At 38.2% G+C, this 23,364-nt stretch overlaps 1 protein-coding gene across 1 annotated transcript in view; it reads left to right on the forward strand.

Moving 5' to 3' along the window:
• The first annotated feature begins 1,553 nt into the window (after window positions 1-1,553).
• Slc6a15 (solute carrier family 6 member 15) overlaps window positions 1,554-23,364 on the forward strand; it is a 53,344-nt gene continuing 31,533 nt past the window's right edge. The window contains exons 1-3 of the mRNA XM_006990180.4: window positions 1,554-1,648; window positions 2,231-2,424; window positions 22,433-22,876. Coding sequence (XP_006990242.2) covers window positions 22,588-22,876 — 289 coding nt within the window. The 5' untranslated portion in view covers window positions 1,554-1,648; window positions 2,231-2,424; window positions 22,433-22,587. The remainder of the gene's footprint in view (window positions 1,649-2,230; window positions 2,425-22,432; window positions 22,877-23,364) is intronic.

Genomic DNA, 23,364 nt, shown 5'->3' on the forward strand with positions numbered 1-23,364 from the left:
TTTTCCTGAGTGTCATCTTTCTCAATTCTCTGAATTAGGAAAATTCGCTATACTAACTAGTTGAAGAGATTAAGGAAAATAAGATAAAACCCCTAGGTCCCTAGCCATAAGTTCAGTATTTCAGTTGTTTTCTCAATTTTTCCTTTTGGACATGAAATACCAGTCATTATTAGGGGCATCATTATATTTTGTGACAAGTAGCTTGTTCCATGCATTTAAAGAAGAGTTTGATTATCACTGGAATAGTATCAGGAACATGGACTTTAAGTAAGCACTAGTTTCAAGGAAAATATTCATGGGAACAAATCTGTCACTTTTCTCTCACAGATAAACCTAATCTTGATTTTAGAGGACAGTACTATCCATTTTCTGAAGTTCTTTTCCTAGACTATTAAGATTTCTGTTTTAACATTTAGAGCAATGTATAAGTCTATGTAAACATTTGCCTGTCATCAGTATGTGAGGGAAAAAAAACCCACATTATTATCTAAAATCTTCAGTAAGAAGCTCCTTGTAGATGTTTTCAATTTTTCCTTTGTTTTTTTTTTTTTTTCTCCTGAAAAGCATCAACACTAACAGATGAGGGAGCCTCCTAGAGACAAACTTTCACATTTAAATTTTTTTTTTTAAAAATTTTGGAGACAGGGTAAATTTTTTTTTTTTTTTTAAATTTTTGGAGACAGGTAAAAGTCCTAGCTGTCCTGGAACTCGCTTTGTAGATCAGGCTGGCCTCAAACTCAGAGATCTGCCTGACTCTGCCTCCCGAGTGCTAGGTTTAAAGGCGTGTGCCACCACTGCCCTTGGTTTAATATCTATTTTTAAAGGTGAGGTTGAAGAGAGGCAGATGGGGAAAGCACTCATGGTTCCTTTACAGGGATTAGTGGCAATGTTCTGACGTGAAATTCAGGTCTTGTGATTTCTCTCCAAGAAATCCCCAGGATTTCTCACTTTGTGAAACCCTATCTAATAGTGGCTTTACTACCAAAGTCAGCCTTAATTGGATACAAGCAATCAAAACCAAAGGGATCTTTGCAAGGCCTACATGGGCACAGACATTTCTACTGATAATATTAATCATGTAGAAATAAAGAAATGTACCTCGCTAAAGAACGAAAGCCATTCTTCAGCAATACATTCTAGGGTCATTTTTCTTTTTCTTTTCAAATTTCTTTCAAAAATTTGAAGTTTCAACGACCATTCATTTAATGCCTAGGTAATATGTTTAGGAACTGTTCAGAGATTCTACAAAGGAGGCAAAACTCCGTGATAATCGATATGTATTTATTTTAGGAATTCTCCACGTGGCCTAATTGAAAGGATGCTTTGAATATCGCAAGAGGTAAGTCAGACTTCAGCTGGTGGACACCCCTCTTGAAAAAAAGAATCTAATCCGTGGACGCAAACCTAGAGTGAGGTCCAGCTCTCTTAAAACCACTTTAACTTTGCACAACCTAACCAGAATCCCTGAGGCTGTCAGTACTCAGCTGAGATGCAAAGCTGCAAGCGCTTCCCCCCCACCCACAAAATATGTAAATGGTGGCATGGGGAGAAAGCCCAGAATCCCTCATCTCTAGACTCCCTCCTTACTGATTCTAGGAGAGTCGGAGAGCAGGATCCTTGCAACTGTCCTCCCAGAGACAAAGCCCGGGTAGGCAACTAGTGTCCATCCTTTCAGCAGAGTGGGTTAGAAGACAGATGTTAGAACGGCTCGGGGGGTGGGGGGTGGGGGAGGGAGAAGGGAGGGGTAATCTGTTTTGTTGGCTTTACGTGGGGCTTCCCCAGATCCACCTAGCATCCCGGCGGCCTAGCCCTGCGCGCTGGGAGGACGCAGCGGGCAGCCGCAGTGGCCTCTGCGTCATGGGGTGGTGGGGAGGAGAGGCGGCTCCCAGCCTGCAGACCTGGCTCGATCCTTGGCGCCAGGTCCCCGCCCGCAACCACCTCCTCTCCCCCGCAGCCTGTCGGGGGGCCGCAGCACAGGCGGGCTGGGCACGTGGGAGCCTCCGTCACACCCTCACTCATACACACACACACACAGACACAGACACACACACACTCACACACACACACACACACAGACACACGCTCACACACATACACGCTCGCTCGCGTGCGCACACACACACACACACACATACACACACACACACACATACACCAAAACACACTCACGCACACAAGCACAGGAGCCCCGGGAACCGCGCACCAGCATCCCGTGTCATTTCTCTGGCAGACACAGGCGCTCACGAGTCTCTTGGTGCCAGGCTGCAGGACAGCGACTCCCCGAAATCAAGCCTGCCCTTGGAAAGCTTTTTCTGCTCTCCAGACAGCTCCTCTGAGGCCTCTGCCACCATCACCTGGATCCGACCCTTTCTCGACCTAGGAAGGTGGAAACAGTAAGAGGTGCTGGGTCAAGAAGCACCAGAGGTAATGTCACCCTCCGGTGCTGGGGTACCGCGGTGGGTAGGGTGGGGCTCTCTATCAGCTACCCGGGAGTCAGGCGCCAGGAAGGACAGCGGGATGCACGGATGGAGCTCCAGAAAGACTCAGACAGGATCCTGGGATGGGAGGAGGAAGGGCAACGGGAAAACGTGGAAGGGTGAAGCTGGTTTCTGAGGATACCCTCTGGCTCTTCGTCCTGCACCTGTGCGAACTGGGGTTCGGGTGGTGCGGGTCTGAGGCGGTACTTGTGGGGAGAAGCACGTGGGTCAAAACGTGCCTCCATCCTTCGTAACCTAGGTGGAAACTGCCTAGTGCATCCGAGGAGACCGGCTCCTTTCCAAATCAAGTTGGGGATTGCAGGGCAGGGTTTGACACCAGCGGAGGTCCGAGAGGAAAGTTGGTGCCAGGGCAGAGATGCGCTCCTAAAGTAAATGGGAATCCCATCCTCATAAGGGTGGGAGGTGAGGCGGGAGAGACCCTTGCCTCCTACCTGAGGGGTTGTGGATCCTTGGCCACAGCCGCACAGTCTATCAAGGCAGTGTATTCATGACCCGGATTCGATTCTCTCTCGCTTGAGGCATCTTGTGACGGGCTGTCCGAAAACCCGTCTTTAGGCATACACTCAGCACGTGGCTGCTGAAGAAAAGCACAGCTTCGGGCGTCTCTGCGCATCCGGGAATTGGACAGGGTGGCAGAAAGGGTTGCGGAAAGGATGGTGGCACTGCGATCTTAAGGAACAGCCTGCTGGAGGGGGATGCCCTTACGCCTTCTACGTAGTTCATCCATCCACTCGACTCGTCTGTGTGTGACAGCGCAGAAAGATTTGAATATAGGAATGTTGTACACTGGAGCGAAAGCCATACATTCCTAACTTATGCACCAGCCTTAAGCAAAGGAATGAATCCGGATCCCATAGGGGTACTTGGTGGGGGTAGCGGTGTGTGTTGGGGGGTGGGGGTGGCAAGAGAGACCGGCCCGCTTTCAAAGGCTCCATGGGAGGATTTTTTTTTTTCTTCCAGTGAGCTGAGAAATGGCATTGAATGTGCTTGTTAACACAGCAAATCTGGCTTCTCTCTTTCCCTTTCATCCTCCACCCTAGTGGAGAGAGGTTGGAGTAAGACTGGGCGGGGCCTAGAGGCCAGCGTGGTGACGTAGTAAGTGTTTGGGTGCTTATGCAAATAAGACTGCAGCCATTGCCTCTGGTCCACCCTCCGAGTCTCTGCAGGTCTTAAAGGTATACCCATTCCTAGGTCTGAGTTCTTCCTTGCAGACCTGAGAATGATTGGGGGTTAGGGGTGGGGGGAGATGAAGGCTTTGCTTTGGGTGCCCCATTTAGGCTTCTTTCAGTCTTTTCTGTAAAGGGTATTTTATGACTGCCAGTGCTTGGTTGCCTTTCTGGAAAGCCAAAATCAGAGCAGTTACATCCAAGCTTCAAAGCCTGAATGTCTCATTTCTACGTTATGTCTTATTAAATAAGACCTAATTGCATCTTTCTCAACTTTCTTAGCCTGGAGTTGTTTGGGCACTTTATAGGGCACTTTATAAAATACTGGATGGAACGAGGTTTCTTGTTTGTTCATAAACAGTATGTGTATTCCTCTCACATTAACTTGGATGAGGTTGTATTATCCTACCAAATTTAAAATTAAATTAACTGACCATTTTTCTCCAAGTGAGCCTTAAGTGCATTCCTTGTGTGTTGCTAGGAGACAAAAATTAACAAAATTTGAAAGGAAGTTAGTGTCTCCATGTTTATTACTTAAAAATATATTACTGCACATTTCTAGTTAAAGAATCATGGTAAAATTCCAATACATATTTTTTGGAAAAGTGTTTTGTCATCTAATTAACAATAAATAGGGAGTTTTAAAAGTAGGTGATCTATCTTTTTGGAGACAAGCAGGATACCTTTCTATAAATTATTGAAATATCTAAAAATAAGTCAAAATAGATATAACTTGAGCCTTATGATTATAATCATACACTTACCCAGTGTTAGCATGTGCATGTTAAAAATGTTTCTCTGTCTTAAAAATGTACAAAATAGGAGATGCTTTAATGTTTCTTTAAACTCTGGAGTTATATGCAGTCAGTTTAAAAACATTACTCTCTTAGAATGGCAAAACTGAAAAAGACCCCAGTGGTTATTACAAACTTCAGGTTTTTTTCTTTTGCTTCTTCTTTTATCACTCAACTTTTTTGTTGAAGATTATGTTAATTCTTTACCACTACATATGCATGATCGGATATAATAATATATTAATATGCAGACTTGACTTTGAAGTGATTTCTGAGCAGATGGCATTATTAACAAAAATCCATAGGCATAGTGAGATTCGTGGAAGACATCCAGTGTTCTACAGCCAGAATCTTTCGATTCAGTCTTGGTTTATTAACAACATTACTCTTTTGCTGGTATTTAGTAATTCTGTATAAATTTCTTATGCTAAAATGTCAGCTGTGATCAGTCATTATCATTTTCTCTGAGAATTACCAACCCTAAAGATAGGGATGCAGAATAGTTAGAATAAATAAACATTATTACTAGATAACAGGAAAGAGAGAAATGTTTTAGCCTTGATGGCCAGGTTACTTCATTTCTTTTGAGATTAATCCTCAGCGATGTCCTCTGAGCGTGACTGAATGTAATCTCTGAGTAGAATGCTCATCATGGAAGCTTTCTCATGCATCAGACTGGAAAAGATCACAAAGATGACTCAGTGAATGGAAGAAGGCACAATCGCTCTCAGATGGTGTGTGTGGTTATGGAAATTGAGAGAGCTTTATAAAGAACAACTTGGTAATTCTTATCAGAATTGCAACAGTACTTTTGATCCATAAGTTTCACCACCAGGAATTTATTCTGTAGATTCATAAATGCAAGATATGCAAGACAATTTATTGGGATTCTCTACTAAGACACAACGTATGCATATAGAGTATAAACACCAGGAATATTGTAAGGCTATTAAAATAAGTCTAGTATGTTAAGAACAAAAGTGTTGATTTTTAACATCAAAAGCAAAAGAAATGCAGAATTGGAATTAAAAGTTGTATGAAAAGAAATAGGTTAGGGAAGAAAACATTGTAAAAGTGCAAGGATCAAATAAGAGCCCATGGTAGAGTAGTATTCAGGGCATCCATATAATCAAGTTAAGGAAGTATAAAAGCCAAAGAGTATTTAGGCATTTTACTGTTGTTTTCAAATTTGTAAGGAATTTACTCTTTCAATAATTTTTCATTATTTGTTTTATTTTTTGAAATAATAATTACATTTCCCCCTTCCTTTACTTCCTCCAGACCCTCCCATACAGATTGCTTTGCTGTCTTTCAAATTCATGGCCTTTTTTTTTTTTTTTTCCATTGAGTGTTGTCATATACATCCGTATCAGTCGACACATTGTTACTTGCATGTATGTTTTCAAGGTTCACCATTTGGTGTCGGTAACCAATTGATGAGATCTCCCTGGGTAAGACTGTTTCTTTTGTTCCATTCTTAGCATTTCTCATTGCCTATAGTTTTTTTTTTTTTTTTTCTGTAGAATTCAAACTGGTTAGGCGTCCCTGCCCCCTCTTTGCAACAGAGAACATTAAGGAAAACCACAATAAATAAAAATTCAAAGCTGTGGTGCCCAGTCCTAGTGGATAAATCTACACTTTCTTACCTAGGACTCAGAGAACTTTGAGCAAGAAGGGGAAAAAAAAATTGGAAGAGCCAGATGATAAGTAGTTTGCTGTGAGACTGTGTCTCCTAGTAATGTCAGAAGCTGCAGCCACAAAATCTAACCTACATGGCTGCCTAAATGTGAGCTAAACAAGGATACAACAAAACATATGGTAAAGGTTGGGGAACAGCCCATAAGGCTAAATATTTTTTACAATAAAATTGTATGAGAGAAAACTTAAGATATAATTTGTTAGCCATCTCCTTCATGGTTTCATTTAGAGTAGATTTAGTTAAATTGCTAAATTTAGCTGGGTATATAGAGACATAAAAACAAACAAACAAACAGCACTTTTTAAAAAAATCAGTGAATGCATGAAAGATTTTAACTTTAGTTATGAGATATTTACAAAATCACATGTAGTTGTTAAGCAATGAGAGCACTTGTTTATGAGTTAAAAAAAAAACAACTTTCTTGGTACTGTTAACCTCTTTTTCAGACTATCCTATAAAAGCATTCTCAAAACATTGACTTTGCTTTAATCCCAGTACAGAACCATCCCAGGATGCAGAAAATACCTGGGCCTCCTGTTCATGACCAAAGCCATTTCATTCCATTTCAAGAATGTTAGGAAATAGAACCATTCAGTAAACAGGTAGCCTTTCCACATGCCTAGTCATCTTCATTCTCACTCAGGTTTTTTTTTTTGTGTGTGTGTTTGTGTGTTGTTGTGTTTGTTTTTTAATGTGTTTCAGTAGGTTGCTCCATGGCATGGTTGTATCAGAGTTTAAGCATTCACCCACAGGATGGCATCTGGGTTATTTCCAATCTTCATCTATTGTGAGGGAAGTTGCTAGGGAGATTCCTGCACAGGTTTTTACAAAATATACCTTTGCATTTATCTGGGACATGTGTTTAGGGATGTAATTGCTAAGTAATATCGTAATCCCGCACTCAATGTTAAAGCAGTTTCCATAAGAGAAACTCCTTAACTGTTTTCTGGAGTAGGGGCCATAGTTTACATTCTCCTCAAAGATAAATGAGTGGTCCACTTTTGATTCATCCTCAGGAGATGTTAGACATTCTGAGGGGGATGTAGTGTCATTTCATTGTGGCTTTGTTTCCCTAATGGATATTAATATTAATCTTATTGTGGTGGTATTGTGTTCCCCAAAATATTGTATACCCTAATAAACTTATCTGGGGTCAGAGACAGAACAGCCACTAGATACAAAGACTAGAAAATGGTGGCACTTACACCGTTAATCCTAGCACTCCAGAGGTAGAAATCCCTCTGGATCTCTGTGAGTTCAAGGCCACATTGGAAATAGCCAAGCATGGTGACACACGCCTTTAATCCCAGGGAGTGGTGGTGGAAAGCAGAAGGGTATGTAAGGCGTGAGGACCAGAATCTAGAAGCATTTGGCTGGTTAAGCTTTTAGGTTTTGAGCAGCACAGTTCAGCTGAGAACCATTCGGATAATAGGACACAGAGGCTTCCAGTCTGAGGAAACAAGATCAGCTGTGAAGTTGGCCAGGTGAGGTTAACTGTGGCTTGTTCTGTCTCTCTGATCTTCCAGTGTTTACCCCAATACTTGGCCTCAGGTTTAATTTTATTAATAAGAATTTTTAAGATTCATGCTACATCTTATCTCAAGTGTTTGTCATCCACATAACATTCAGTAGACTGTTCCACTAGGTTCTTCCCTCAATTTGTACTTTATAGTTTTATTTATTTATTTACTTATTCATTCTTGGTGTGTGTGTGTGTGTGTGTGTGTGTGTGTGTGTGTGTGTGTGTGTGTGTGTAGGCGGAGGAACAGGGATTCTCTGTGTAACAGTCCTGACTTTCCTGGAACTTGCTTTGTAGAACAGGCTAGCCTCGAACTCACAGAGATCCACCTGCCTCTGCCTCCCAAGTGCTGGGATTAAAGGCGTGTGCCACCACCTCCTTGCTTGTACTTTGTATTTCTAATGGATGAGTTCAAGGACCATTTATATACCCGTAGTGTGAGATTTTTGCTCATTGTGTGATCTTCAAACATTTTCTCCAGTAGGGACCAAATTCAAGGCCTTCTCTTTGTTAGGCAAGTGCTTTACCCCTTAGTTAAACAATCAACACCTTTTCTTAGTATTCAGCTTGTTTCTCTCCTTTCTTTTCTTAATTAAATTGAGAAATGAAATAATATAAATACATTATTTTCCCCTCCCGTCTTACTCTCAACCCTCCCATGGTTCCTCTTCATCTCCTCCTAAATTGATGGCCTTCTTTTAATTGTTATTGTTATATCTATATGCATACAAATGCATAAATATATAAATACAGTCCTTTGAGTTCATTTATTGTGTCTTGTGTGTATATCCTTTCAGGACTCATCTGTTTGCATTAGATAACTAATGAGGGGGCACATCCCATGTAGAGGCTAATTTTTCCTCTCTCAGCAGTCATTAGTTGCCGGTAGTTCTTTGATTAAAGGTGAGACAGACTCCCTAGAGATTTCTCCCCTTCTGAATTAGCATATCATTGTTTAGGTCTTATTTAGGCAGCCATATGGCTGAGATATCATGGATGTAGTTTTCCAGTCATTTCTAGGAGACACGATCTCATAGCAGATTTCCTGACATTCTGGCTCATAAACCTTTCAGCCCCCTCTTGGCCAATATCCCCTGAGCCTTAGGTGCAGGGTTTGTGTTGGTGTGTCTTTTTGGGTGGGTAGACAATCCACTGATGTCTGCATCAGTTTGTGGCTGTTGATTCTTTTTTATTGTTTGTTTTCATCTTCTTAATATGTCTCTTCATAGTGGAAAAGTATATTTTGAAGCATAGCTTACTAACTTTGTGTTGATGGATCTTGGTTTTGATCTCTTTTCTTAGCTCTAGTTCTCAAAAACTCCCTGGTTATGTGTTTTATGCTTTATATTCAAGTCTATAAACCATTTTTTGTTAGCTTTAGTATAATGTTTAAGGCTTATTTCATTCAGAGTTGGAGTTTTGACTAAGGATGTTGATTTTTTTCTAGATTAGTTTATTAAAATAGCTGTTATTTTCCTACTGGCATTACCTTTGTATTTTATCAAAAATTCTCTGGGCACATATTTTATTCATGTGCATTTTTTTTGGATAGAGTGTTCTGTTCCACTGATACATGAATTTGTTTTTGTATTAGCCCCATTCATGTTACTTATTATTATTTATAATGTATTTTTGTGTTGTTTGTATTCTGTATTACTTTGTGTTTTAATAATTACGGCTTTTTATTTCTTTCCATGGACTCTCGGTTATGCTCATTCTTTTTGTTAGTGCATAATATTTTTTCCTGGCTTTTCTTGATATTTAATATGTTGGATATAAATTTTTTAGGCTGTTTACATGATGGAAAGTTTTTCCTTTTTCCTCAATTATGGCATGTAGTTTTGCTGAGTATGTTAGTTTAGGCTAACTGCCATAGTCCTTTCAGATTTAGAAAGCATTACTGCAGGCTTTCAAAGTTTCTTTGGAGAAATAAACTATTATTATCATGGGTTTTCCTTTTTATGTGGCATGAACTTTTTAAAAATTTTTTGTAGCTTTCAATACATTTTCTTTGCCATGTATACCTAGGGTTTTAACTATAATATATCATCAGGATTTTCTTTTCTAGTCTTGTCTATTTGGTGTTCTGTTTGCTTCTTTTATCTGTATGGGTATGTCTTTCCCTAGTTTGGGAAGTTCTCTTCCAAGATCTCGTTGAAGATCTGGTCTACAGGAGTGATTTGGGATTCTTCTCTTTCATCTATGCCTGTAATTCAAAGGGTTGGTTTTTACACGGTGCTTCATATTTTATGTATGTTACTTTCCTGTGTTTCCTTACATTTTTCATGTTCCTAAATCTTCTACTTTATCTTTGAGTCCTGGAAGTCTTGATTTTTTTCTATTTACATGGCTTTCCTTTGCATTTTTTTAGTTGACATACAGAGTTTTTCAATTCCATCTTCATTTCAGCATGATCCCTTCTTAGTGTTTCCATTTCCTTACTGAATTCTGTTCTCAAGTCCTGCATTGTCTTTCTCAATTCCACTAGTCTTATGTTTGTGTTGTCTTGGGTATCACTCTAGCATTTATTTCAGTTAATTTCCTCCTTGATTTCACTGAACTGGTTGTTTGTGTCTTCTTTGAGTTCTTTGATACAGTTTTTAATTATTCTTTTAAAATTTAGTGTCCTGGGGTAATTCTTATTGGCAAACATTTCTACATGACTGGTAGGTTTTAAAGACAAAGTACTGGCTTGATCTTTCCTACTGTTAGTATTTCTGTGATGTGATCTAGGTATGCAGGCTTTCTTAGTTAGATTTGAGTTTGTTATGGATGAAGCAGGTTGGGAAGGAAGAGAAGATGCTGGTGTGGGTTGGGGCTAGGGGGTTAGGAATAGGTTGGATGGAATGAAGTCAGGTGTACAAAAGACACTGGGCTAGTGTATAGGATGACACTCTCAGTCCAAGCCAAGAATGTGAGGTAGATCTGGCTAGGGAAAAAGATGGAGTGTGGCATGGGAAGGGCCTATGGTCTTGGGTACAGGTAGAGAGGGTTCTGGCAGAAGCATGGAAATGGTTGTGGTGCAGGCAAGGGAGGCACACTAGGCTGTATCACTGCATGTAAGACTCAGACTAGATATAGGACAGTTGGTAAGAATGCATAGCTGGAGAGGGGAAGGGAGCCGTACCAGGATAGACATAGGAGAATGAATTAGGGGGTCTATTTGGTTGGAAAAATTTGACCCAGTTCAGAAGGGACCAGCTTTTGGTGACAGGTAGGGTAGGACCTGACAGAACCCTAAACATGAGTTTCCATGTACAACTTGGGTGGCCAGATTAGGCATGGACTTTGTTTTTGGGACCCTGGTTAATTCTGGTGGTTGTTGAGAATGCATTAATGGAGAAGATCAGGAAGGCTCACCAGGCTAGACCCTGGAGAAGGGAGTGGGAGGTCTAGCTCTGCCTTTTTTTCCCTTCCAATCCTTCAAGACCAGTTTGTGCTACCCAAACATCTTTAAATATGTGTCGTTCCTCCAGAGTGCAGTTCACCTAGTGGAGGCTATATTCTTAGGAAAACAAACAAACAAACAAACCATGAAAAATCCTTGTCTGTTCTCTCAGAAGCTAAAAATTGCCAATAGCTCCAGGGATAAGAGTGGAATTATGTGCCTAATTCCTCTCTCCATGCTGGGGTTTGTTCAGGCTTCACCTTCTACTGGTTTTTTAAAGTTGTCCTAATCACTGTGAGTTCTTGCATGCAGCTGCCCTGCTGTTTCCAGGAGACAGTTTCCTTGTCTCCACCCACTACCTCTGGCTCTTAGACTCTTCCTCACCTGCCTCTTCTATAATGACCCATGAGTCTTGGAAGGCAGAGTACAGTATATATGTTCTCTTTAGGGCTGAGTGTTCTTCAGTCTCTTATTCTCTACATCTGGGCCAGTTGTGGTTTTCTGTGTAAGTCACCCCCTACTGCCAATAGAAGCTTCCCAGATGAGGGCTGTGGGATACGTTGGCCTATAGGTATAAGTCACTAGGAATCAGTTTAATATTACATCCATTTAGCAGAGTAACAGTGGTAGATTCTCCCTTGGAGGCTATATTTCTCTCCATAATTTTTTTGGACTGATAATGGTGCAGGATATGGGTTTCTTTTTGACAAATAGAACTTAGATCCAGTTGGAAAGTAGTTGTTTACAATTACAATTTGTGTACCACTATTTGTATCAATGGGCATTTTTTGTCAGGCTTCTGATTATTGTAACTCACAGGATGCACAGCTCAGCAGGATTATGATTCCTTTTTCCTTTGTTAGTGTGACGAGTACTTCTAGCTCTATGGAAGCTAACTCGTAGGGATACATCTTCCAGGTGCATGCCAGCTTAATTTTGCCACGTTCTTTGATTCTAGTATTTGGTGTCTTCTACAGTAGGGTCTAATTGGCAAGTTCTGGGGGCGGGTAATCAAGAGTAACAGTAATAGCTTGTAATGTTTGGGGGTGGGGTGGGTCTAAGAGATCTCGATGGCTACCAACTCCAAATGAAGTAACACATTCCTGGCACTGGCCTTTTCATTTGTTGGATTCTGGTGTCTATAATAGTTCATTGTTGCCCTGTTGTAGAGTAATTCCATTCTGATTATTTTTATTAATGGGTTTGAAACTTTTATAGCAGGTGGCTTCCATATGTCTTTTTGGAAGGTTATTTAATGTAATTTATCCCTCTCCAGGCCCCCTCCTATACCCTGTCCTCCATTTCCATCTAATTTATCACTTCCTGTTCTGAGATTAACCCTTTATACCAATATGCCAGGGTGTTCTACCTCCACTCCATTAAAAGCCCCACCCAATGGCCACTTAGTGATATCCTGATCACTACTAATATTTAATGGTTTGTACTCAGCATCATTTCCCTATTGTCTATCCTAATTGTTTCTGGTAGGGATAACAATTTCCCCTATCAATGCTGACTATTATTTCACAATGTGAATATAGTGGGTTAAATTATTCACTCACTTAGGCACATATATGCAATTTCTGACATGAGTTCTACTGTTGATAAATATTTGCTATAAACATTTTATATAAGTTTTGTAAGTTTTTATTCCTCTGGTATGTGCAACGGCATGGTCAGTGATCACTCAAAGAAGTCCATTGTTAGGTTCAGAAATATTTGGATAGTTTTATTCATATCAGACATATCCTTTTGTGTCATCATCTGTAATATGTAATGTAGTCAAGTTTCTTCACAACCTCACCAGTATGTGATGCTAATACTTTTTACTATTGAGTTATTCTGGTAGTGTATATATTTAATAAAGGATAGATTATGACTTTGGGATTGTCACTTGTAAAATATATTCTTCCCCTGCCTTTGATGTATCATTTGGTTATCTTTTTCCTTAATGCAATAGATAGAGATAAAGGGAATAGAAATTTCAAAAGAAACATTAGATTGAACTCTATATAGATTAAATATTTTTATAACATTTGTCAACATCATTTTTTTCAGCATTTCACAAATTTCTCATCTGTTTCCTTTTGCAATTATTTCACAACTTTAGAGCAAATAGAATATTGTTATTTTTATCCTGAACATTGTAATAAGGCTTGATTTTTTTTCCTTTTTATTCAGATAGTTTGTACTCTATATTCTATGTTTTAGAATTAAAAAAATAGATGTAATTAAATCCAAGATGAATTTCGAATTCAACACTCAGATTAATATTTAAAGAAAACTGTAGCCAGTAAAATTTAACTTGTTAGAATTTGAATTTCCTAATATAGATTTGTGGGTGTTCTAGTGCATTGTGAGCATAAAGCTTCTGGCAAATGCCAAAGCTTAGCCTGTGCTGGCTGACGTGTCAGAACTATCCCTCATCACAGTGCAGGCAATTTGGCCAGAACTGTATCTCAGTCCAGTGTAGTCGAAGCTGTAAAGCTATGCTTCATATGTCTGTAAGATGCACATATCCCTCTGTCTGCAATGCCTCTGCATAGTTTTATTATAAGTGTTAATTAAAGCATATTTCAGAAAGGCTATAAATAGTTTGGAACTGGGAACTCCTGAGACATGGGGCAAAAAATGACCAACGTATTGAGGTAATTCTGTAATGAAAATATCAGTGTGACCTGGGAAAGAAGAAGATGAAGGAGAAGAAGAAAAGCATAGAGAAGAGCTAACATCAAAATCATAACAAAATGAAATGAAAGGATAGTTGCTTTTTAAAATCCCTTTGGAATATCAGCAGTCACATTATGCCAATAGAATTGGCGAAATGGCCAAAATCCTTGCAAAAGGTGGTTTCTGAAAACCAAGGCAACAAAGAAGTAGTTTAAGTAGCTGTATGTCAGAAGGATGAATTGAATTTCTAAATTAAATATATATTCTGAAAAGAAACTCATAGTCTCAGAGGGCTTTATTGGTAAGTACTGCCAAATGCTTAAAAGAGAAATACTAATGATCCTATACGCTTTCTTTCAGAAAATAAAAATCATGACAAACCTCCTTAAACTCCTTTTATAATAGCATTAAAATTAAACAAAAACAAAATATAAGAAAAACATTACACTCACACTTTTAAAATATCTGTAATAAAATATTCAGTTTGTGAGTGTGTGAGTGTGTGTGTGTGTGGTGTGATGGTCACAATTCACTATAAGGAGAAGCTTTGGCGAGGTATGGTAGCCACACTCATCTTTGTGTATAAGGATAAGACTTAAAATGTAGTAAGGAATTACTCTGTTCCAGCAAAATACCAGGCATGGTTTCCCTTCCATCGAGTGGCCTTAAGTTCAACTAGACAGCAGTTGATTGCCCCAACCTGTGAGTGTCAGTATTGCACCTTTGGTTGTTGTGGTTCATAGGTGTTAAAGCTGGGTGGGACTGTTAATCACTTTCTCCAGAGGCAGCTTGCATAACATTTTCTGGAACTGTGAGAGCTAGACCACAAGGAAAGAGGATATCAGGTTAGATACCATTAAGTCATCTGAGTCCTATGTCCTAAGTGTGTGGTGTCTTCAGCAATAGGGGCCCAACCTTCAAACCCTAAGAGTAAACCATTGGTAACATGGATGTCTATATTGTTTTGAAAGTTATTTGGACTACCCTGACCAATCATCTAATAGGAGAGTCCTTGTGCCTAGAAATAATGCAGAGATCAACAGATCCTGGGCACCTCAGGATCTACATCATGGTTCCTGTGTTTATGGCTCAGTGGTTATCATAGGAAAGGGAGTAGAAATACTGTAAGAGCAGAATACTGGGAAGTCTACTATGAAACAGTCTTTCCTAGAAATAGCTGCATAAATAAGAATGGACTCAAGGCAATATTAATGGGTATGTTAACATAGAAGTAGGTAGATTTTGTGGATTGTCACCTCTATGCAAGGAACTGCAGACAGCTAATTAATGACTGCAAGGAGGAGAGGCAGCTTTTCCCAGGGACTAGCCCATATAATGGTAATTAAATACAGAGAGCTCAGCCTTGAAACCACATATACAACAACAACAACAAAGAACTCAGAAGGTTGTATTTATATTTGTACATGATCATGAACATACACACACACACACACACACATACACACACACCAATAATAATCCAAGAAAAAGAAGCTATCAACCTGAGGGGGGGCAAGCATGGGAGAGGATGGAGAGAAGAAAGGGGGAGATGAAATTGTTGTAATTCTATTTCAATTAAAAATACATTAAAAAATAAAATATGCTGGAGCCAAGGTTTAAAAGTAATTTTCACAGGTTTCTTCTTAGTGGTACATTAAACACAAAATACATACACTATTACATAAATTAAATCAATTTAAGAAACAGTTTTTAGTATTCTGTATTGGCATGTTAAGGAGTTATATAATTATTTTAATAAAGGCATAAATGTATGGGTCAAAGTTCAGTCTCTTATTCATGTTTCAAGATAAAAATTATAAAACCCACTTCCTGTTTAAGAAGATGTAACATTCTTTAGTTGATAAAAATATGTACACAAAAATTCAATTGCTAAAATTTTACTTAATTGAAATAGTAGATTTCCCCAGTTATATTAGTCCATAAATAGGGATGTCTGCTCTTTTTTTATTATTTTTTATTTATTATGTATACAGTGTTCTGCCTGCAAACCGGAATAGGGTTTATATTGTTTTGAAAGTTACTTGGACTACCCTGACCAATCATCTAATAGGAGAGTCCTATAGCCAGATCTCATTACAGATGGTTGTGAGCCACCATGTGGTTGCTGGGAATTGAACTCAGGACCTCTGGAGAGCAGCCAGTGAGTGCTCTTAACCGCTGAGCCATCTCTCCAGCCCTGTCTCTGTTTTTTTTTTTTTTTTTTTTTTTTTTTTTTTTAAGATTTATTTATTTATTATGTATACAGCATGTATGACTGCAGGCCAGAAGAGGGCACCAGATCTCATTACAGATGGTTGTGAGCCACCATGTGGTTGCTGGGAATTGAACTCAGGACCTCTGGAAGAGCAGTCAGTGCTCTTAACCTCTGAGCCATCTCTCCAGCCCGGGGGATGTCTGCTCTTATCACCTTTGTTCAACAATATATCTTAGCCAGTAACAACAGTTGAGTGAAAGATATTAAAATTAACTACGTAAAGAAGCACAAGTTAAATTATTTCCATTCATTGATAACATGATCACATAAATATATATTCCAGGTTATTCTATAACAATGATGAAATATAATTTATAATCACTAGAAGGGAGAAGGTTTGAATTTACAATCAGTTGTATTCTATATACAGTAAAAAATGAAGTAAAAAATTAAGAAAGATTATAATATTATGAAAAATGTAAGGTAACTAGGGGTAAATTTAACAAAATATATTATGAAACATTGTTTAGTAAAATTGATGAATACTCCTGTAAATGTAGTGATATGCCATGCTCACGAACTAGAAAAGCCCAACTTTCAGATGCTATTGTTATCAAATGAATTTACATAATTAATGTTATACTGTTTGGAATACCAGTAAACTTGGTTTTAATTAATTATTTGTGTTTTAAAATTTTAATTTTTAAATTCTTTCTTGTTCTCTCTCTCTCTCTCTCTCTCTCTCTCTCTCTCTCTCTCTCTCTCTCTCTGTGTGTGTGTGTGTGTGTGTGTGTGTGTGTGTGTGTGTCTGTCTGTCTATGACTCTGTCTGTTGGTCTATGTGTGTGTGTGTTTGTGTTTGTATGTACATATGATGGTATACATATTGAGATGAGAGGACCACTTGTAAGAGTTGTTCTTTTTTTTTTCTTTTCTACCATATGGGTCTTTTGTAACAAACTCATCTACTCAGCTAATCAGGCTTGGTGGCAAGTGCATTCACTATCTGGACTGTTTCACATGTTTTTATTGTTGTCTTTATTGGTTTATTGGTAGCCCTTAACTAGCTGATTTCAACATGTATGTTGGAAGACAGAGACCCAAACTAAAAAAATTTAAAGCAATTTGTAACAAGAAGAAAATACAAAGTGGTTTTTATTGTAACTATATATTGGTTTAAAAAGGTTTGGGGTCAAAATTGAAGTACTTCAAAGGATTTTTTTGTGAAAAATTATGTGTGAAGGTAATTAAATCAATGAAAAAAAATGTAGGGATGGGAAAATTTAAATACAAATTTAAACAAAGTTCCCAACATATTTTACGAGTAGATATTCTTATACACAGATTAAAAGAAAGATAAAATACTTTGGCATTTAAAACAACTGTGTTATTTAGAGTTCTTGTTTGCAAGTTATGGAAACCGATGCTGGCAAAGAAGCAAATGGAAAAAAAAAAAGGGAAAGGTACTGGCACAAGGCCTCACAGACACACCAGGGTGCTTGGCAATGAGATGGAAAGGGGAAAGAATGAAAGCAGTTCCTCTGAGTCAGAAGCGGGACCCATGACTACAGAAGTAGTTGTGTTCTGTCCATGACACATTTGATGGAAATTAATGAGCCACCAGCTTTTCGATAATGTTGTGTCTCCCAATGATGCAAACCCCAAACAAGGAAGAGAATCTAACAGGACAAATATGGAGAATTGTTTTCAAAAATGGTGGTGATGGTTTTCTCTTATGTCATCACACACCCTTTGTTGTATGGCTTTGTTGCCCCTTCCTTAAAAAAATGGCATTTATTTCTTCTTTGTTTCTATCTAAAGATTAGCTTGCACCTGGGCGTGGTGGTGCATGCCTTTAATCCCAGCACTTGGGATGCAGAGGCTGACAAATCTCTGTAAGTTCAAGGCCAGCTGGGTCTACATGGTGAGTGCCAGGACAGCTAGAGCTTTAGAGTGAGACTCTATCTCAACACCCCTTTAAAACAAACAAACTGTTCAAAAAATTTCGCTAGCAAAATAAGTGGTTTCATTATGAAGTTTCCATACATTGGTTGTATTGGTTGATTTTCCTTGCCTGTTCCTGTCTTCCGCCTCCCTTCTGGGCCTCTTTTACCCTTCCTTTCTCAATATGCCTCATTCCACTTTTCAAATACCATGTTTTCTACCATTCTCTATAACTCTATTCCTTAAAACCTCTTCTCTCATATGGGCCTCTTTCTTGTTTCATTTCCTCAACTACACTCAGTTTTATATAAATATACTTATGTAATATTAGAAAATAAGATCTGCATGACCTAGAATTGTGGAATAATCCTTTTATATACTGTAAAGATGTGTTGCACTCATAGTTAATAAAGATCTGACTGGTCAATAGCTAGGCAGGAAGAGGTTAGGCCAGAGAGCCAGTCTGAAACAATGTGGGGAAGAAGGAGAGCTGAGCTGGCAGCAGACAGCAGATGCAGAGGAATCAGGAGAGGAACACGTCATGCTGAAAAAAAAAATGGTACCTTCATGTGGTAGAGTGCAGATAAGAAATAGAGGTTCACTTAAGTTGTAAGACCTAGTTAGTAACAATCCTAAGCTATCAGCTGTCATTTATAATTAATCATAAGTCTCTGTAATAAGCCGGCAGTCCTGATGAAAAACTCTGCCTACAAAGAACATGTGGCATTTGTCTAAACTTGATATAGTTCATTTAATATACGTTCATTTCATGATATATCCAATTTCCTGTAAATTGCATAATTTCACTTTTCTTTATGGTTGAGTAACATTACATTGTGACTGTGCACCACATATTCATTATCAATTCATCAGTTAATAAACATCTCATCTGATTCCATTTCATGGTTATTGTGAACGAAGCAGTGATAAACAGGGATATACAAGTATCTTTGTGGTCAGATATAGTCATTTGGGTATATACTAAGGACTAGAATATCTGGGTCTTATAATTTTATAGAGAAACCTTCACACTGGTTTCCACAATGGCTACATCTGCTTACACTCGTACCATGAGTAAATAGGATTCCTTTCTTCGATATACTTCCCACATTTTAAATTATTTATTGACCATATGTGTTTCTTCTTTAGAAAACTTCCTGATTAGTTCATTGGCCTATTTAGTTTGGTACATTTTTTTTTCTTTAACTTTTGCAGTTCTTTACATATTCTAGATACTCGAATCTTATCTTCAGTATAGCTGGCAAAGATTTTTCTCCCATTCTGTAGACTGTCCCTTTACTGTGCTGACATTTTCTTTTATGTGTACACTTTTACAATTTTATGTAACCCTCTTTGTTAATTTAATGCTGTTTCCTGTGCTATTAGGGTGGTATTCAGGAAATTCTTGCCTCTACCTTGAAATACATCTCCTGTATTCTTCTAGAAGTTTAAGATTTAAAATTAAGGTCTTTTATAATTAATATTGGTTTATGCAACATGATATATATATATATAAATATATACATATATATATATATATATATTCTTTTGATGGCAAAATGGATATCCAATTTTGCCAGCACTATTTGTTGAATAGGCTGTATTTTTCCCACCTTCATCAAAAATAATGTGGCCATGACTGTGTGGGTTTATTTCTGGGTCCCCTATTCTGTTCCATAGGTCTAGATGTCTATTTTATTCAAATCAGTGTGCATTTAGTTGTAAGCCTGTCTCTGACCAGTGAATTGTTTTCAAATATGGCTCAGAGGCTTACTAGTACATTTGCTTGGGCTTACCTTCTGTAGGGTAGAATATTGGGATATATTTTGGGAATCTGTGTTTACAGTATAGACAGTGGGTGCCAGGATTTTAGAAAGTCTATATCTAGTAGAAATACAGTTACCAGAATGCTAGTTTGCCTCCAGAGTGTTTGAGGTAGAGACTCTAAGGCTGTCATATTGGAGCTGAAAGAGGTCTTTGGTGCGGTAATATGGCATGTTGTAACTGGTGTAACAACTGTCCATGAAAACCTACCTCTCATTAGTGAACCAATGAATCATACACAGTTAAAACTCTTGCTTTGTTTGAAATTAGTAGGTTTTGAAGTGATCCAATGTGCAGGAAAATAACTTAGTATTTAGGAAAAATACCTGCTGAAACATGGAGCAACATTTATTCTGGACATACAACAAATTAACTATAGACTAATACTTTCAAAGGAGTGAACAGTAGGAACAGTAGTAAAAGGGGACACTGGTCGCACCTTCTCATTGAGATGGTATTTTCACAAGAACTTTTGTGGGGCAAGCTAATTATCATTTTCAATTTACAGATGAGTTAATTAACTTGGCCAAGATCATAACACACCTAAGAGTTAGAGAGGAGATTCAACTTCAGAAAGCCTATGTTTATAAAATAGATTTAAATATTTGGTAGTGCTCTATCTCTTCACATGGGCATATTAGTTCTTATAAGATTCCATTATCATAGAAGAAGAAAGCTTATATGAGAGCTTGAAGAGATGAAGAAGTTGAGGACAGCATTTTTTAGCTTATTAGGGTCCTAGCCAGGCGGTCTTGGCACACGGTTTTTAATCCCAGCACTCGGGAGGCAGAGCCAGGTGGATCTCTGTGAGTTCGAGGCCAGCCTAGGCTACCAAGTGAGTTCCAGGAAAGGCACAAAGCTACACAGAGAAACCCTGTCTCGAAAACAAACAAATAAACAAAAAGATTATGAGGGTCCTGTCTAAACACTCCTACTTCTTTCTTGAAGTAACAACAGCACTTTTACACTTATATTTTTACCTGTTCCTCTCATTTTATTTCCCAGTTTTGATACATTCTTTTAAATTTCAATCTGCATCTTCCTCTCAACATAATTTCTACAAATTATAAATCCTATTTCCTGTTAAAGCCCCAGTGTCTGTGTGACTTTTGTTATGGTGATCCTTGTATGGCTGGAGTGCGTGATCCTGTAGCCTAGTTCCCCAGTCTGCTGCCCCATGGGACTCCACTATTCTGACAGAATGGAGTACTTGCCAGTGGCCCTCATAACTGCAATATAAAGCAATGTGCGTTTGCTTAGGTGTGATCTCTTGGTTGCTTAGCACCCATTTCCCTTATTTGTACTTATGTTCTGTGTTTGTATTTCTGCTTTTGCATCTTCTTCAAGCTCCACTCCTTCGTTTCTTGTGTCTATAAAATGCTAGTTCATTCATCATAATGACTCCTCTTGGGAGGATAGGAGAGGATTTCTATCTTGGTATGTATATTTTTAATACAGTAAACATTATCTTACCATGACATATAAATAAATGAAGGTAGCTGGGGGAAATTGACTTCTTAGACTGAGGTTTTTTTTTGTTTTGGAAGAGACCTCGGAAAACATTTTTGGTCGAAAAGTCTGTGCATAATTTAGGTTTTGTAAACCATAACGTAGTCTTCTGCTGGACCACAAGATAAGTGTTAGATAATATATGCAACTGGAAACATAAGGACCATTGGGTTGAAAGATATTATACTTCGACTGAAAGGGAGTAAGGGCATACCGAATGTAAGGAACAGTCTAAATACAGGCAATGTGTTGTGACATTCATGATAGATCTCCTAAACGTTGCCCCTCCATACACCAATCAGTTTGACAGCTTTCCCATTTTAGGTTTGTACACTATGTTTCCTATCCTTTGCATATGCAGACACCGATGTAAGAAGTGCATAAAGCATATCTTCATGTAAATCGTTCTGACCTCTTCAAAAGGGACTGAATATATCACTGGTTTTCATCAGAGATGGACAGGCAGGATTTCTAAGTGTGTCATTCCCCACTGGAAAAATGTGAATTTCTTGATAAAATAGCTTTGAATAGGTTAGAAGAGAAAAGAGATGTCACATTCCAGTGTACAATGCTGATGAGTCAGACAGATAATTGGTTTATTTAGTGCATTGTCTACATGTAGTAGGCAAAATTGTGTTGAAATACTCTGTTGTTATTGTTTAGTTATTGAAGATGGACTTTTCTCTTTATTAGATATAAATTCCTTAAAAGTGGGTACTGTATGCTTCATTATTGTAACTATTGGGTGCCATCACAGTTAATAACAAGCATGTGAATGGATGAAGAGTAATTAATAAATAGAGAAGATTATTTAAGACAGATTTACATGGTGGGTTTGAAGTTATATATGTAATTGTAATGATGAAAAATAACACATGTATAAGAAAAGACCTACTTGAGTTAGAGAGGAAAAAAATTAAGAACACTAAAAAATAAGTAGTAATGAACTGCCTATATACTGTACATTAAAGTGGAGATAAAAGTTTATTTTTTTCAAGGAGGAATTTAAGTGAAAGAAATGCATGTGAAACTCATACACATTCTAATTCACATGCTTTTGAAATTATTGAATTCTAAGTGACCAAAATCAATCATGTTTTATAGTCTTAGAAAGGGACTCTAGCATTAAAAATGAGCAAGGAAGGATGCTGAAGTATTGTTGATATTTTCACTATTAAATATCACATTTCAACTTTTCATTTCACAGGTACCTTGAGAGTACTGGGATCAGATCCAGGATCCCTAAGAATTTCTCACCTTGAATCAAGGATTTATATGATAGTCTTCTCAGATTTACTTCACTAAAAAAAAAAATTAAAAATATATTTTCCTCAAAGGTGTATTTAAAAAGAATACTTTCCAATGCCTAAGAATAGCAAAGTGGTAAAACGAGATTTAGACGATGAGGTCATTGAGTCTGTCAAGGACCTTCTGTCCAATGAAGATTCTCCTGAAGATGCTTTTAAGAAGAGTGAACTGATTGTTGATGTTCAAGAAGAGAAAGATACAGACGCTGAAGATGGATCAGAAACTGATGATGAAAGGCCAGCTTGGAACAGCAAACTGCAATACATTCTGGCTCAAGTTGGATTTTCTGTAGGTCTGGGAAATGTGTGGCGATTCCCATACCTATGTCAGAAGAACGGAGGTGGTAAGTTGTGCTTGTTTGCCTTAATGATGAGTTGCTATGCTAGTAAATGGCAGTTCCTTATTTCAGGTCGCTCCTGTTGCTGCTACACTATTGTTATTTCCGAAATTGTGAATTCCATTATAAAGCCAGGGAGACTGGGTTGCGGGAAGGGAGCCCAGCTCTGTGTTCAGATTAAGTTTCCATAGAAACAGATGGGCGTCCTACAAACACTCAGGGATTGCTCAAGGTAACACATTCTCAAACTTCTGCCCTGGATACTATAAACATTGCTGAAGTCCTGATGGGAACTTTTCTAATATGTGTTACATTCTTTTTGCATGTCAGGCTTTGGCGTTCAGTAAGAACCTAAAGCCGACAACACCACAGAGGAAACGTATGTTCTTTCGGTGACTTATTACCTCTGGATTTTACATTGTTTCATTCTTTAGCAAAAGCAAAAGTAACATGTAATTCAGAATGATTATGGTCTTTAAATGCCCTAGCACTTT

Source organism: Peromyscus maniculatus, chromosome 18, assembly GCF_049852395.1.
Source record: "Peromyscus maniculatus bairdii isolate BWxNUB_F1_BW_parent chromosome 18, HU_Pman_BW_mat_3.1, whole genome shotgun sequence".
Lineage (NCBI taxonomy): Eukaryota > Metazoa > Chordata > Mammalia > Rodentia > Cricetidae > Peromyscus > Peromyscus maniculatus.